Here is a 15,993-nt window from a genome sequence, read left to right as displayed (position 1 = left end):
GTTAAACCTAGACCATTTTGATGTCCTTGCTTGGGAAGTACGCCAGAAAGAGTGACAAAGCCCCCTCGTGCCAACAGATTTCTTCCGAACGCAATTAAACCTAGTTCAATTTGATGTCTGTGTTACGGCAGCACTCAGTCAGAGTTTGTTGTCCCAACAGATCGCAAATTCTTTACTGCAAGACTATTAAACCTCGGCGAATTTGATATCTGTGTTGGAAAAATGTGCTACAGCTGTAGTGTTCGGTTATAATACGACTTTGTATGAATACACATGCTTGCCGTTTCATTACAAGTGTAGTGAAAAGATGTGCTGTTGATAAAATAGGATTGAATAGGTAAAATCCCTTCAACGTGGGGAACCACGGGTAATAAAAACAATCTTTAAGGGGGCAGAGTACTTTTGACACCATATTTTTTTACTTATTTCAAATATTTTTTTCTCGATAACGCGAAAAGTGAATCGATTCGGTTTTTTTGCATTCTAAACATTGCTCTTTATACTAATATTTACAAGTTTGTTTGCATATGTGAACCTCTTCCCCTCTCCCCTACGGCTCCTTGAACATGATCATTCGAAAAAAACATGATTTGCGGTACCATGGATTAGCGCTGGTGGGCTTATCCGAATTGAAAAATTCCAAAACGACATGAAAGTATATTAAATTATCTCGTGTTTGACCCATTCTTTTTTTTAAATTCGAACGCATAACAAAATGGCGGACATTAAAACGTAAAAGTAAGGTTTTTAGTCGAAAAAATTGACTTTAAACATTTCAAAAAAATCAGAGGGGTTGTGTACAAGACACGACCGCATATATAGGTGACGCAGGACTACGTAAGTCTCTTTGTAGCATGTATTCATGCTTGTAATCATTCGATTCTTCATGTATACTTGCTATATGCAACATATATACATGCTACATGCGTTGTATGTAACATTTATCAAAGTAGTAACATTGCATACGTTCAATTCTCAAAAGATTGTCCATTTGAAAACAATTTAACAAAATCAAGAACACAAACTATTGCTTTCCTGCTACCTTACTGAAATTAAAGATTGTTTTTATTATCCATGGTTTCCCACGTTGAAGGGATTTTACCAATTCAATCCTATTTTATCAACAGCACATCTTTTCACTACACTTCTAATGAAACGGCAAGCATGCGTATTCATACAAAGTCGTATTATAACCGAACAGTACAGCTGTAGCACATTTTTCCAAAACAGATATCGAATTCGCCGAGGTTTAATGGTCTCGCAGTAAAGAATTTGCGATCTGTTGGGACAGCGAACCTGTGTCATTTTTTCTGGCACACTTCCCTAACACAGACATCAAATTGGACTAGGTTTATTCGCGTTCGTAAGAAATCTGTTGGCACGAGGGGACTTTGTCACTCTTTCTGGCGTACTTCCCAAGCAAGGACATCAAAATGGTCTAGGTTTAACCGCGGTGTTAAGAAATCTTGTTGAAATGAGGAAACTTTGTCACTTGTTTTGGCGTACTTCCCAAGCACAGATATCAAATTGGTATAGGTTTAGATCATCGCAAAGAATCTTCCAACCAATCACGAAGCGAGAATTCTGGTAAAACATAGGTTCATTATTTTCAATTTTTCAATAGTTCAACATCAAGGATCCATACTTTTCTTCATTTAGGTCAATTCTTAGAAGATTTATCGATCGATTGGTGTAAGAATATTGAAAATCCATCGGAAAACCGCTGAGCTATTAGCGTTCAAAACCTTTCATTTTTCGTGACGCTCGCATTTTTCGATTTTTTGGAATGACACCCTATCTCAAAACTTGCCGTAAGACGTAGTCCTACGTCAAAATACAAAAATTGTAATATCGAACAAAGGATGGGTCAAACACTAGATAATTTTGTTGTGTTTGAAACAAAAAAAGAATCATGAGAATTGCTTGAGCCGTTCTTGAGATATTTATGGTACCGACTTTCAAAACCTGGTTTCGAGAAAAACGACGTTGAAGTTTTTATTCGCTGTGTAATCGCTTCAGACATGCGCGGTACAAATAGCTGTAAGCCAATTTTTAGAATTCATCGAAATGACTTGAAACACATATGGTCAAAATGTTAATCTTTCGAAATAATCAATAAAAAAATTTCGATTTTTTTAAATAGAAAAAGTACTATGCCCCCTTAATTTCAGTAAGGTAGCAGGAAAGCAATAGTTTGTGTTCTTGATTTTGTTAAATTGTTTTCAAATGCACAATCTTTTGAGAATTGAACGTATGCAATGTTACTACTTTGATAAATGTTACATACAACGCATGTAGCATGTATATATGTTGCATATAGCATGTATACATGAAAAATCGAATGACTACAAGCATGAATACATGCTACTATCACTACAAAGAGACTTACGTAGTTCTGCGTCACCTATATATGCGGTCGTGTCTTGTACACAACCCCTCTGATTTTTTAAGGTTAACTTTTAAACTACTTGTTTGTTCTCAATAAAACTTCCTGACAATTTTTATATTATAGCAAGAGCTTTCATTTGGTACTAAAATCATTGAAATCGGTTGTCTAGTTCCGGAGAAAATCGTGTCAGGTAGTTTTCACATTTTTACTCACTACTTTTAAACAAAAAGTCGGACCATGAAACAACTCAATAGTGATACACTAGGCAATAGTAGCTTTCAAACAAAAGTAAAATCGAACGAATCGGTTCAGCCATCTCCGAAAAACAGGCGATAGAAAATGAAGCGCACACACATACATACATACATACATACAGACACACAGACTTTGCTCAGTTCGTCGAACCCTATCGTTTGGTATATGGGACTCGGCCCTCCGGGCCTCGGTTCGATTTCGTGTTTTTCCACCAATTTCTAAACCTTTATTATAGTATAACAAAGGTAAAAAGGATCTATCAAAATTTATAAGTGCTCCTATTTTGTTCAAAATTTGTAAACTTATTCATTTTCCAAAAAAAAATATGAAAACCAACGCACTATGCAACATTAATCAATAGATGAATTATGTTCTGAAGACGTGTCGATTTCTATCTCCAATAGCAAGTAAAACCGTATAACAAAGGTTGCTTTCACCACTAGGTGGATTAAATCGGGTTTTTAATTTTGAGCCACGTTATGGGTTATTGAGAGTTAGAAGGTCATCACTTCTTCTCTTAATTATCTCAATGCAAAAAAATACACAAAATAAAAATAATAGTTCAAGTAGTTTATAAACCTTTTGTTAGAACATTATTTTTGACACACCCTAATTATTGATATTTATAGTATTTGAAAACTTTTATTTTTAGTAGCCAGTTTGGTTCACAGCATTAAGTAAAATATATAAGTTTCATGCTACTTTACGGACTTAATTTTGTCTCAATTTTGTTCTGACTGACGCCACTGTGGAGCGGCAGCGAGTAAGGACAGCATGTACCCAACATTTGTGCAGGTTGAAGACTGCGAATATTTTCAGCCGAATATTGCGTTCGGGCATTTGTGTTTCGGCCTTTTGTGATTCGGTCATTTGATATATTATGTCTTTTGGTATTTCGCCCATTTGTGTTTCGACCATTCGTAGGTAATCCGTTTTTTTAAAATTTGGCTTGGAAGAGGCGGTACAGCCATATATGTAAAAATAAGTAAAATAGGAGCACAAAAAGTAAGGCTGCTCTGCACGTAACATACCGCTCACACAAATTTCAAACACGTACGCACACCAGACGTGCACACACGACCAATTTCTAAACATTAGGTTATATAGCTAATATAGCTACATAGGTAATATAGCTTAAAAAAGATAAAATGGCTATAAATAGGCATATTCCAAACCAGTAAAAAAAATTTAATTTCAGGTTCGTGAACGTCTTCGCATCGCGTTGGAGAAGAACACCGAATTGGAAGAGGAACTATCTCAAGCAAAAGACGAGGTAATACACCTTTAATTTATGTTGTTTTGTTTTTATTGATTTAATTGCAATTCAGTCAACAGTTTATGTATGGCTTTTCAAATATGATCATTTCTACTATTCATTAATACCGTATATTATTTGTTCCATTGTCCTTTTTTGATTACTCCTGGTTTTATAGAAATAAACTAGTATCCTTACCAGTTCTATAAACTAAATAACTCATTGGTTATGTCAAAGTGTTGGGAATATTATGCAGTGTCTAAAATTCGAGTCATGAAACAATGCAATTTAGAAACGACCAAGTAACTATTATAATCAAGGCCTGGCATCGTCGAAACAAATAAACGAAACTGACTTTCTCTTACCTTCGCTTCATACATGAAGTGACTTGCTTCATTTGTTGAACAGAACGTTTCAAGCAAGCTTAAGTTGAAGTTGGTTGCTGTTTCAATTGACGACGGTAGAAAGTCAGGCACGATTTGTCGACATTGACTAGGTTAATTTTAATATGCGTTGCATTGTAGGAAATGTTACTCAAATTCAGTTGATTTGCATTCAAAGTTGCTGGCCTTCTTCTGAATATTTGATAGAAAAGTACAAATGAAAAGTTTAAACCGATAATCATGATGAAATGAATCCCGTTTCGCTGACGCTGACTGGAGCCAGTTTGAAACTGAAGCGGTGTTGCTTCTGTTGAAACCGAAGCTTCACCTCTTCATTGTTGAGTGACGCTATGCAATTGAAGGTGACGTTGTCGGGCCCTGATTATACACTCAAATCTCGTTTTACGTCCACTACTGGGGGGACGTAAATCAAATCGGTCGTAAAAAAAGTGGACGTTAATTCAAATTTCGGACGTAAAACGAGAGGACGTTAATTCAAATTTTGGACGTAAAACGAGAGGACGTTAATTCAAGTTTTGGACGTAAAAAAAGTGGACGAATTGACATAATTGGTTCCAACATGGAATAACTCGTGATCCTGACCGTATAGAACGTTGGTGTCTTCGACAAAGTTGTTTAGCAGATCAAGGGCTTTTCGTCGGATTGTATGGATTATAGAATTGTCTCACTACGTGGCGCTAGTGTATATGTAGTACTCTTATGCAGGCCATATCTTGCGCTGCTGACTATCTAGAATGTTGCGGTCTTCGGGAAGTTTACTCAAATGACTGATACCTTCAAGATGGTATGGAAAATAATGCAGAATTCGCTCATTACGTGGCGCTAGCGTATATGTAGCATTCTTATACAAGCTGTATCTTGCGCTGCTGACTATTTAGAAAGTTGCGGTCTTCGGAAAGGTTAATCAAATGACTGCCACCTTCAAGATGGCTTGGAAAATAGCGCAGAATTGACTCACTACGTGGCGCTAGCGTATATGTAGCATTCTTATACAAGCTGTACCTTGCTCTGCTGACTATCTAGAAAGTTACGGTCTTCGGGAAGGTTACTTAAATAATTGCCGCCTTTAAAATGGTATGGAAAATAGCGCAGAATTGACTCACTACGTGGCGCTAGCGTATATATAGCATTCTTATACAAGCTTTATCTTGCGCTGCTGACTATTTAGAAAGTTGCAGTCTTCGGGAAGGTTACTCAAATGACTGCCGCCTTCAAGATGGTATGGAAAATAGCGCAGAATTGACTCACTACGTGGCGCTAGCGTACATGCAGCATTCTTATACAAGCTGTATCTTGCGCTGCTGACTATTTAGAAAGTTGCGATCTTCGGGAAGGTTACTCAAATGACTGCCACCTTCAAGATGGTATGGAAAATAGCGCAGAATTGACTCACTACGTGGCGCTAGCGTATATATATATAGCATTCTTATACAAGCTTTATCTTGCGCTGCTGACTATTTATAAACTTGCGATCTTCGGGAAGGTTACTCAAATGACTGCCACCTTCAAGATGGCATGGAAAATAGCGCAGAATTGACTCACTACGTGGCGCTAGCGTATATGTAGCATTCTTATACAAGCTGTATCTTGCGCTGCTTACTATCTAGAAAGTTACGGTTTTCGGGAAATTTCGGAAAAATTTCTGTTTTATTTGTATGAGAGTCCTTATCCTCGTACCACAGGGGTGAGGGGTCTCAAAGCATCGTAAAATAAATTCAAGTCTCCAAAAACACCCACAAGCCAAATTTGGTTCCATTTGCTTGATAAGTTCTCGAGTTATGAGGAAACTTATATTTCATTTGTATGGGATCCCCCTTCTTAAAGAAGACAAAGGCCTAATTCACTATAGAAAAAATTCTTGCCTCCAAAACCCCTTACATGCCAAATTTGGTTCCTTTTGCTTGATTAATTCTAGAGTTATGAGTAAATTTGGATTTCATTTGTATGGGAGCTGTCCCCTCCAAAAGAGGAAAGGGGTCTCAATTTATCACAGAAAAAATTTTTGGCTTCTGAAACCTTTACATGCCAAATTTGGTTCCATTTGCTTGATTAGTTCTCGAGTTTTGAGGAAATTTGTGTTGCATTTGTGTAGGAGCCCTCCCTCTTACGCCCTCCTTAAAATTGCTCTTTCACCCATCTATAAAATTCCTGGTCATTTTATCTATCCAACGACACATAAATCGTTCAGTTTCGTTCAGTAGTTTAGTAGTTTTATTCGCATTTGAAATCTTTCATTCAAACGTTACACTTCTATTTTCGTTTTCACAAAGTGGTACCCAGTCCCAGTATAGTAAGCAAAGACGTAGTCCTACGTCAAACTATTTTAAATGTTTGAGCAGTCAATGAAAACCTTGAGCTTTAACTCCATATTTGGTACCAAAATAATAAAAATCAATTCAGTGGTTCAAAAGTGATAAATTATTAAAGAAGGAAAGCTTGGCAAAAGTTGGGATATTTTGGGACCACTCTTTCTCAAAACGGGGTTCCCTAAGTGCCAAATGGAAAAATACGGGTGTAAATTTTGTAGAATTTTTATGGACGGTTGACCAAGCGGGAAAGTGAGGGATAAAAAATAAACAATCATCCTAAGAAACTCCCCCGGCCCCAAAAATCCTTGCACGTTAATTCAAATTTTGGACGTAAATCGATAGGATGTTAATTCAAATTTCGGACATAAAATGAAATCACGTAAAATGAATGGACGGCTCGGTAACTTAAACTACCCTTCCGAAGAAAGGATCTTCTTGTACAACCAAGATCATGAGTTATGGCAAATACAAAAAAACATACACTAGTGCAGCCGGTTCCATACCACCTTGAATTTTCCATACCATCTTGAAGGCGGCAGTTATTTAAGTAACCTTCCCGAAGACTGCAACTTTCTGGATAGCCAGCAGCGCAAGATACAGCTTGTATAAGAATGCTACATATACGCTAGCGCCACGTAGTGAGTCAATTCTGCGCTATTTTCCATACCATCTTGAAGGTGGCAGTTATTTAAGTAACCTTCCCGAAGACCGCAACTTTCTCCATACTCCGTTCTCCTGTACGCCGCCGAAAATCGTTCTTAGCACTCGTCGTTCGAAAACTCCGAGCACTCGCAGGTCCTCCTCGAGCATTGTCCATGTTTCATGCCCGTAGAGAACAACCGGTCTAATAAGTTTCTTGTACAGGGTGCACTTTGTACGGGGACTTAGTCTGCTCGATCGCAATCGCTTATGAAGCCCATAGTAAGCACGACTTCCGCTGATAATACGCCTCCGAATCTCACGGCTGGTATCATTGTCTGCCGTTACCAGTGAACCAAGGTAGACAAATTCATCGACTACCTCAAACTCATCGCCGTCGATCAATATACTACTCTGCCCATAAATGGAAAATTGGCTAATATGCCACCGACATGAACTTGAGAAAAATGAAATTTTATTACTTTTGTCTGTAAAAGATGTTTTACGCGGAAATGGCAACCTATTTAATGTGCATATTACCCCTCATACACGCCGAAGCCACACCGTTGAGTTCAAACAGCGATAGATGTGGCCAAATTCCCTCCGCTGGACGTTTTAAACGTAGTAGCCAGTTTTTCATTTATAAACACAAGTAGAGTTTACAATTCGGGAGTAAATTTGGCTAACGTCCATACGTTGTGAATTATCTCGTGTTAGTGAGCCTACAAAATGGCTTTGAACTACCTAAAACAGTACGGGAGCACAAGTGAAGACGAAGTGGACGACGAAACAAGTAATCCGTGCACCCCGGACAAGTTGCCAACCAAGCGCTTGAAGCCAGAAGGAAAAAGCAGCTACTCCATGCCGTCATTAATGGAAGCTGCGAATCCTGCCGTCGTGATTATAAAAAAAAATAAAATGTGAAAAAATAACAAGATTCGATCCAAAAACCTTGCGATTGCTAACCTTACGTCTGAAACTACCACACCACATGATCAGTTTTAATGTGTGATGGAATAATGCGAAATAAGAACACATCGGTTGCTGCGCATGCGGGTTGAAATCATTATGGATATTAGCCAACTTCTCATTTATTTTGGATATTAGCCAAAATTGTTTCACGTCCTGTGCCTCCAAAAATGCATTTTTTTACAATCGGCTTAAGTGGGAACATTGGTTGGAGTGTATGCTATCATGTGATATTATGATCTCAATTTTGGAAAAAATGGCATATTAGTCAATTTTTCATTTATGGGCAGTACTGCCCAAGCGGCGTCGCTCGGCCTCGGTTCCGCTGGCCAGCATGTACTTTGTTTTAGACGTATTTACTTTAACCCTATCTTTTCTGCTTCGCGCAGATGTACTGCCGATAATATCCATGTCATCGGCAAAGCAGACGAATTGACTAGATTTGTTGAAAATCGTGCCCCGCGTGTTGATATCCGCTCGGTTCATAACACCATGTAGCGCTATGTTGAACAGCAGGCATGAAAGGCCATCACCTTGACGAAGCCTTCTATGTGATTCGAATGAACTTGACAATCCACCCGAAATCCGAACACAGCCTGTGTACCATCCATCGTATATTTAATAAGTTTGATGAGCTTCCTGGGGAAGCTGTTCTCGTCCTTGATTTGCATAGCTCTTTCCGGTCGATGGTATCATATGCGGCTTTGAAGTCAATGAACCAATGATGCGTGGGAACTCTGTATTCACGGCTCTTTTGGAGGATTTGCCGCAGAGTAAATATTTGATCCGTTGTAGACCGACCTTCGACGAAGTCGGCTTGAAATCTGTTCGCAATTGGTGATAGTCGGCGGAAAGTGATTTGGGACAGCACTTTTTAGGCGGCATTGAGAACGGTGATCGCTCGATAGTTCTTACAGTCCAACTTGTCGCCCTTTTTTATATATCGGGCAGATATCCCCATCTTTCCATTCCTCCGGTAGCTGTTCGTATCCCAAATTCTAAGAATTAGTCGGTGTAGACAAACGGCCAACTTTTCTGGTCCCATTCTAATAAACTCCGCTCCGATACCATCTTTCCCAGCTGACTTCTTGTTCTTTAGCTGCATGATGGACTCCTTAACTTCGCCTATCGTTGGGTCTGGCACCTCTTCCCCGTTTGTTGCAGCATCGAAATCGCTTTCCCCGCTGCCATAGCTCTCAGCCTGGGCGCCATTCAGGTGTTCGTCGAAGTGCTGCTCCCACCTATTGGTCACCTTACGATCGTCCGTCAGAATACTGCCAGTCTTATCCCGACGGGATCCGGGAATGCGACGGGATTGCGGGATCCGGTCACTTTCTGATAGAACTTTCGTGTTTCCTGAGAACGATGCAGCCGCTCCAACTCTGCATATTCCTGCTCTTCCAGGTAACGCTTTTTTTCCCGAAACATTTGGTTTCGCTGCATCTTCTTCTGTTTGTGTCTTTCCCCGTTCTGACAGCCTTTGCGGGATCCGCTCACTTTCTGGTAGAACTTTCGTGTTTCCTGAGAACGATGCAGCCGCTCCAACTCTGCGTATTCCTGCTCTTCCAGGTAGCGCTTTTTTCCCGAAAGATTTGGTTTCGCTGCATCTTCTTCTGTTTGTGTCTTTCCCCGTTCTGACATGTGGCACTGCGCATCTTGGCGACCCGCGCAGCGTTTTCCTCACTCATCACCCTTCTACATTCATTGTCAAACCAATCGTTCCGCTGATTCCGGGCCACGTGCCAGATGGAGCTCTCCGCTACACTGCTGATGACTGTTTTGATAGTGTTTCAACAGTCCCGAGAGGAGCTTCGTCCAGCTCATCCTCTTCCGGCACCGTAGCTTCGAGTGAATGCGCGTAGTTTGCGGCGACGTTGGTATTTTTATTTGTTTGTACGCGATCTTGTGGCACTGGTACTAGTACGTAAAAGGCATAGAAGATTGGGATACGCACCCCTTCTTTCGATTTTATGCCATACATATGAATGTCCGACTGCTATAGATCGAATTTAAATTTCAGTTTTGTGCCTTTGTGTTTTCCTTAAATTAAGGGATATTACATGCATTGCGTATAATAGACGGCACCTAAAACTTGGCGGGTGAAATCGGCAATGTTGCAAATCGAGCGAGAAGTAAAGTATGCCCAGTCTCAAGCGAGCAAGTATGAGCAGCATCCAGCGCTTACGCAACTGACGCAAGCGTACGATAAACAACCGCCGATGCTGCGTGCATACATCCTGCTACCTACTTACTAGTGAGCGCACAGCCTCGAAGTGTCTTTCTGCACAGCCCGCTCAGAAAGCCTACAACTTGTGAGTAGCCAACAGCCCGTGCGGCCTAGCGGCATACTAGAATATATGGATACATATTTGGCATTTTTTCTTTTGACGTAGGACTACGTCTTTGGTTACTATACAGGGACTGTGTAGCAGTTTGTGAAAACGAAAATAGAAGCGTAACGTTTGGGTGAAAGATTTCAAATGCTAATAACTATTAAACTACTGAACGAAACTGAACAATTTATATGTCTTGGAAAATAAATAAAAAGAAAACTTATCCAATTTAATTCTACTATGTATATTTATTCTTGACAGATACGTATTTCGCCTACGACGATGAACTTCGAAGAGTTCGAAAACAGACACTGAGGAACCCTGCAAATCGTAGGCGAAATACGTATCTGTCAAGAATAAATATACATAGTAGAATTAAATTGGATAAGTTTTCTTTTTATTTAATTTCCAGGTTTCGTATCCTACTAAGACGCTCCAAAAACTTTAGTCAATTCATATGTCGTTGGATAGATAAAATGACCAGTTATTTTATGGAAGGGATAAGAGAGCAATTTTAAGGAGGGTGTAAGAGGGGATGCTCATATACAAATGAAACACAAATTTCCTCAAAATTCGAGAACTAAGCAAGCGAATGCAACCAAATTTGGCATGTGAGGGTTGACCAAACTCGTGACTTTAGTCATGACCTTGAAATGCGGTCAGGCATATATTAATATTTATTTTGAAACGATGATTCTACAATTGATAAAGGGACGGTAAGGGAAAGTAATGAAGAAGGATTTTTTCCGGGAATGAAGGGGAAGGGTGGAAAGGAAGGGGGGGGGGAATTGGTAGCTATGGTTAACAAGTTGTCGTTGTGACTCCTGTCTTTTGTCCAATGCTGGAAGGTGCATGGGTCGAACCAAGCTGTAATCAGAGATTATAACCGGATTTGAACCCACAACACCTGCCAGGGCGTGTCGCTCACTGGTACCCGTGTACCTTTGAACCACAGAGGCGCTGGACAAAAGAAGTCTGCACAACCCCCCTTATTAACCATAGCGCGACATGGGTTGTTCTATTTTTAGACACACAATGTGCCTCTTCCTACACTTACTGTAGAAACCACCGACCGTTAACCATAGCTACCAATTCCCCCCCCCCCCTTCCTTTCCACCCTTCCCCTTCATTCCCGGAAAAAATCCTTCTTCATTACTTTCCCTTACCGTCCCTTTATCAATTGTAGAATCATCGTTTCAAAATAAATATTAATATATGCCTGACCGCATTTCAAGGTCATGACTAAAGTCACGAGTTTGGTCAATTTTCATAGGAACGGAGCCTTTCTCCGAAGAACCGCGCTGAGAAACGCGGACTAACACGCTTTCGGACGAACAGCGTCACACGCAGTACCTTGCAAGTCGTAAGGGCCTGCATAGTGTCGTCGTCCTGAAAGTAAAAAGACGTTAGACTAAAACTTCTCGGTCGGTGGTTTCTACAGTAAGTGTAGGAAGAGGCACATTGTGTGTCTAAAAATAGAACAACCCATGTCGCGCTATGGTTAATAAGGGGGGTTGTGCAGACTTCTTTTGTCCAGCGCCTCTGTGGTTCAAAGGTACACGGGTACCAGTGAGCGACACGCCCTGGCAGGTGTTGTGGGTTCAAATCCGGTTATAATCTCTGATTACAGCTTGGTTCGACCCATGCACCTTCCAGCATTGGACAAAAGACAGGAGTCACAACGACAACTTGTTAACCATAGCTACCAATTCCCCCCCCCCCCCCTTCCTTTCCACCCTTCCCCTTCATTCCCGGAAAAAATCCTTCTTCATTACTTTCCCTTACCGTCCCTTTATCAATTGTAGAATCATCGTTTCAAAATAAATATTAATATATGCCTGACCGCATTTCAAGGTCATGACTAAAGTCACGAGTTTGGTCAATTTTCATAGGAACGGAGCCTTTCTCCGAAGAACCGCGCTGAGAAACGCGGACTAACACGCTTTCGGACGAACAGCGTCACACGCAGTACCTTGCAAGTCGTAAGGGCCTGCATAGTGTCGTCGTCCTGAAAGTAAAAAGACGTTAGACTAAAACTCGGTCGGTGGTTTCTACAGTAAGTGTAGGAAGAGGCACATTGTGTGTCTAAAAATAGAACAACCCATGTCGCGCTATGGTTAATAAGGGGGGTTGTGCAGACTTCTTTTGTCCAGCGCCTCTGTGGTTCAAAGGTACACGGGTACCAGTGAGCGACACGCCCTGGCAGGTGTTGTGGGTTCAAATCCGGTTATAATCTCTGATTACAGCTTGGTTCGACCCATGCACCTTCCAGCATTGGACAAAAGACAGGAGTCACAACGACAACTTGTTAACCATAGCTACCAATTCCCCCCCCCCCCCTTCCTTTCCACCCTTCCCCTTCATTCCCGGAAAAAATCCTTCTTCATTACTTTCCCTTACCGTCCCTTTATCAATTGTAGAATCATCGTTTCAAAATAAATATGTGAGGGTTTTTGAAGACAGGATTTTTTTCTATGGTGTACTGTGACTCCTTCCCCTTCTAAGAGGGGGTGGAGGGGGCTCGCATACAAATGAAATACAAATTTCCTCATAACTCAAGAGCTAATTAATCAAATGGAACCATAATTTGCTATGTGCGGGTTTTTGTAGGCAGGAATTTGTTCTGTGGTGAATTAGGACCTTTGCCTTCTTTAAGAAGGGGGGATCCCATACAAATGAAATACAAATTTCCAACGCTGGAAGGTGCATTGGTCGAATCAAGCTATGATATGAGATTATAACCGGATTCGAACCTACAACACTCACCAGGGCACAAATACAAGGTACAAGTACCAGCGAGCCACATGCTCTGGCGGGTGTTGTCCGGTTATAATCTCAGATTATAGCTTGGTTCGACCCATGCACCTTCCAGCATTGGACAAAAGGTAGGAGCCACAACGACAACTTGTTAAGCATAGTTACCAATAACCCCCCCCCCCCCCTCCCCCCTCATCTTTACAATTACACTCTTTTACCGTCCCTTCATCAATTGTAGAACCACCGTTTCAAAAAATATTGTTTAGGTGAATATTTAAAAAAGAAGAGCGAAATATTCAGATTCAATTCTTCATTGAATGCAATGGTGGCTTTGAAAATACGTGGAACCACCGTTTCAAAAAATATTAATATATGGTTGACCGCATTTCAAGCCAAGACTAAAAACACTAGGTTTGGTCCACTTACACAATGGCACTCACAGATTCTTATAAACATAGATAGGCCAGAAATTTAGTTTACATTAGTTTTTTATCTAATAATCTGATATAGTCCTACGTCACCCTTCCGTGCAACCCTTAGGGCTGTATACCTTGTAGTTTTTTGTTCACCTTACGCCTTCACTTACACACACGGTTAAGACTGCGAGCCCTCGCAAGTGATCGGTGTCAGCTGCTTGGATTGCAATGACGAGCGAGAGCGGCGACTGTGGCCGATAGCTAAATACACACTCGCAAAAATTTGTCGCAGTGCATGAAAAAATAAGAGCGAGAGTCCGTTGGAGATACTCATGCTGGCGTGTTCGTTAGAACTAAAACGCGCGTGTGAGAAAATTAGACCACACGAGTGCGGGGTTGCAACACCGGAAATCAGTATGGGGGTAAGACCGGCACCTAATTTTGGTACCAGTTAGTTTACGACCGCGAAATGCAAAGCAATAATCCAATATGTCCAATATGTCGCTATTGATTATGGTTGGATTCTAATCAGTTCCAAATATATGGCCAGAGTAATTTTCAGTAAATACGGAATATGAAAATGAACAATTTGAAATTAACCAAACGTGTTACAAATCACACTACAAATCGACAAATCACACTAGAATTCAAAGACAGGCACGATGAAAGTTAAATCATGTGCTTGAGCCTCAATGACCGAGTAAGTTCCGTATCCACCGACAAAGTGGCCAGTCCTTTGACTTGAAGACGCATGATGGGTTATACGACCTCAAGTTACACCAAGATACAACAATTAGTTCAATAGACGTCTATCTACAATATAGCTGGGATAATATTGACTAGATCTAAACATGTCTCGGATACTTTTGAAGAAATAGCTTGGTGACCGGACAATAGTTGTATATACGGTATATAAGAGGTACCCATAACAGTCGTAACGTTGAATAACATCTGTTTTCTCTGTAAAAGACTGTAAACGTGTTGTCAATCATTCAAGGCGTGTTGACCGCAGACTAAAAATGAACTTGCAACTCCTTCTGAAATCCAGCTTAAAACCTACTCGCGAGTAATTACATTCAGCTGCGCATCGAGGGCACTCGCATTTTTTTTTATACATATTTCAATATTTGAAGTTATTCAATTCAATTTGATTGATGCTATCTAGTAAAATTAAGGGGCACTGCCGCGAAAAGTAATCATACCTCCCAAATAAAAAGCGACTTTTAAGGGGACTTAAACGACCACAATGAAAAAGTTATAAGTTTTTTTTCTGATTTTTATTCTTCAGGTTTTTTCGCTTATTTTGATACTAATTTTGTAATGACCCGACCATGTGAAGTGATCGAAAAACGATCGAACATATAAGCATTGCAGCGCGGCGTTGAACAACTTCAACGGAATGAAACGCCGCTTCTGTAAAAACACGATTTTGAAACTTAATGTACCTTTTTCTCAGAAACTACACAACGTGTTGGAACAAACTTTTTTTGTCTTGTTGGTAGAAGCTTGGCAGACTTTTATAACTTTTGAGCACTGTAAACGAAACACAGCCAGAGTAAAAGGAAAAAGAATCTTTTTTGAAACGGTAGTTCTTTTACAATTGACGAAGAGACGGTAGAAGAAAGCATTGAAATTTTTAGAATGAGGAGAAAAAGCGGAAAGGTGAGAGAGAGGGGGGAGGATATTAGTAGCTATGCTTAACAAGTAGTCGTTGTGACTCCTACCTTTTGTCCAATGCTGGAAGGTGCATGGTTCAAATCAAGCTATAATCTGAGTTTATAGCCGGATTCGAACCCCCAGGTTCCAGGGCCAGGTCATGTGGCACGCTGGTACTAATGTATCTTTGAACCATAGAGACGCTGGACAAAAGGAGACTGCACAACCCCCTTATTAAGCTAGCGACGTATCTTGAAACTCCACCATCAGGTGGGTGGCTATAAGCTCAGATTATAGCTTAATTCGACCCACGCACATTCCAGCATTGGACAAAAGGTAGGAGTCATAACGAGTATTTGTTAAGCGTAGCTACTATTAACCCTCCCCCACCTCTCTCACACCTTTCCGCTCTTTCTGCTCACTCTAAAAAAATTTCATTACTTTCTTCTACCGTCTCTTCGTCAATTGGAAAAGAATTAGCGTTTCAAAAAATATTAATTGTATATGCTCCTCATTTCACTCATTTCAAGGTCAAGACAAAAACACTAGGCTGGTCTAAGGAAAAAGAAGACAATTTTTTTTCAGTCATCGTTTTTCCTTCTTTTTTTCTT

General features: G+C 40.4%; 1 protein-coding gene across 4 annotated transcripts in view; it reads left to right on the top strand.

The window, feature by feature from the left end:
- Positions 1-15,993, top strand: part of LOC128741441 (liprin-alpha-1) — a 1,114,069-nt gene that overhangs the window by 137,168 nt on the left and 960,908 nt on the right. For all 4 annotated transcript variants that reach the window (XM_053837258.1, XM_053837259.1, XM_053837257.1 and 1 more), the window contains exon 4: positions 3,843-3,917. In XM_053837258.1, the coding sequence (XP_053693233.1) occupies positions 3,843-3,917 (75 nt within the window). The remainder of the gene's footprint in view (positions 1-3,842; positions 3,918-15,993) is intronic.

The sequence above is a fragment of the Sabethes cyaneus genome, chromosome 3, assembly GCF_943734655.1.
Source record: "Sabethes cyaneus chromosome 3, idSabCyanKW18_F2, whole genome shotgun sequence".
Lineage (NCBI taxonomy): Eukaryota > Metazoa > Arthropoda > Insecta > Diptera > Culicidae > Sabethes > Sabethes cyaneus.
Note: the sequence above shows the minus strand (reverse complement) of the source record. Positions and strands in the feature narration are given on the sequence as shown.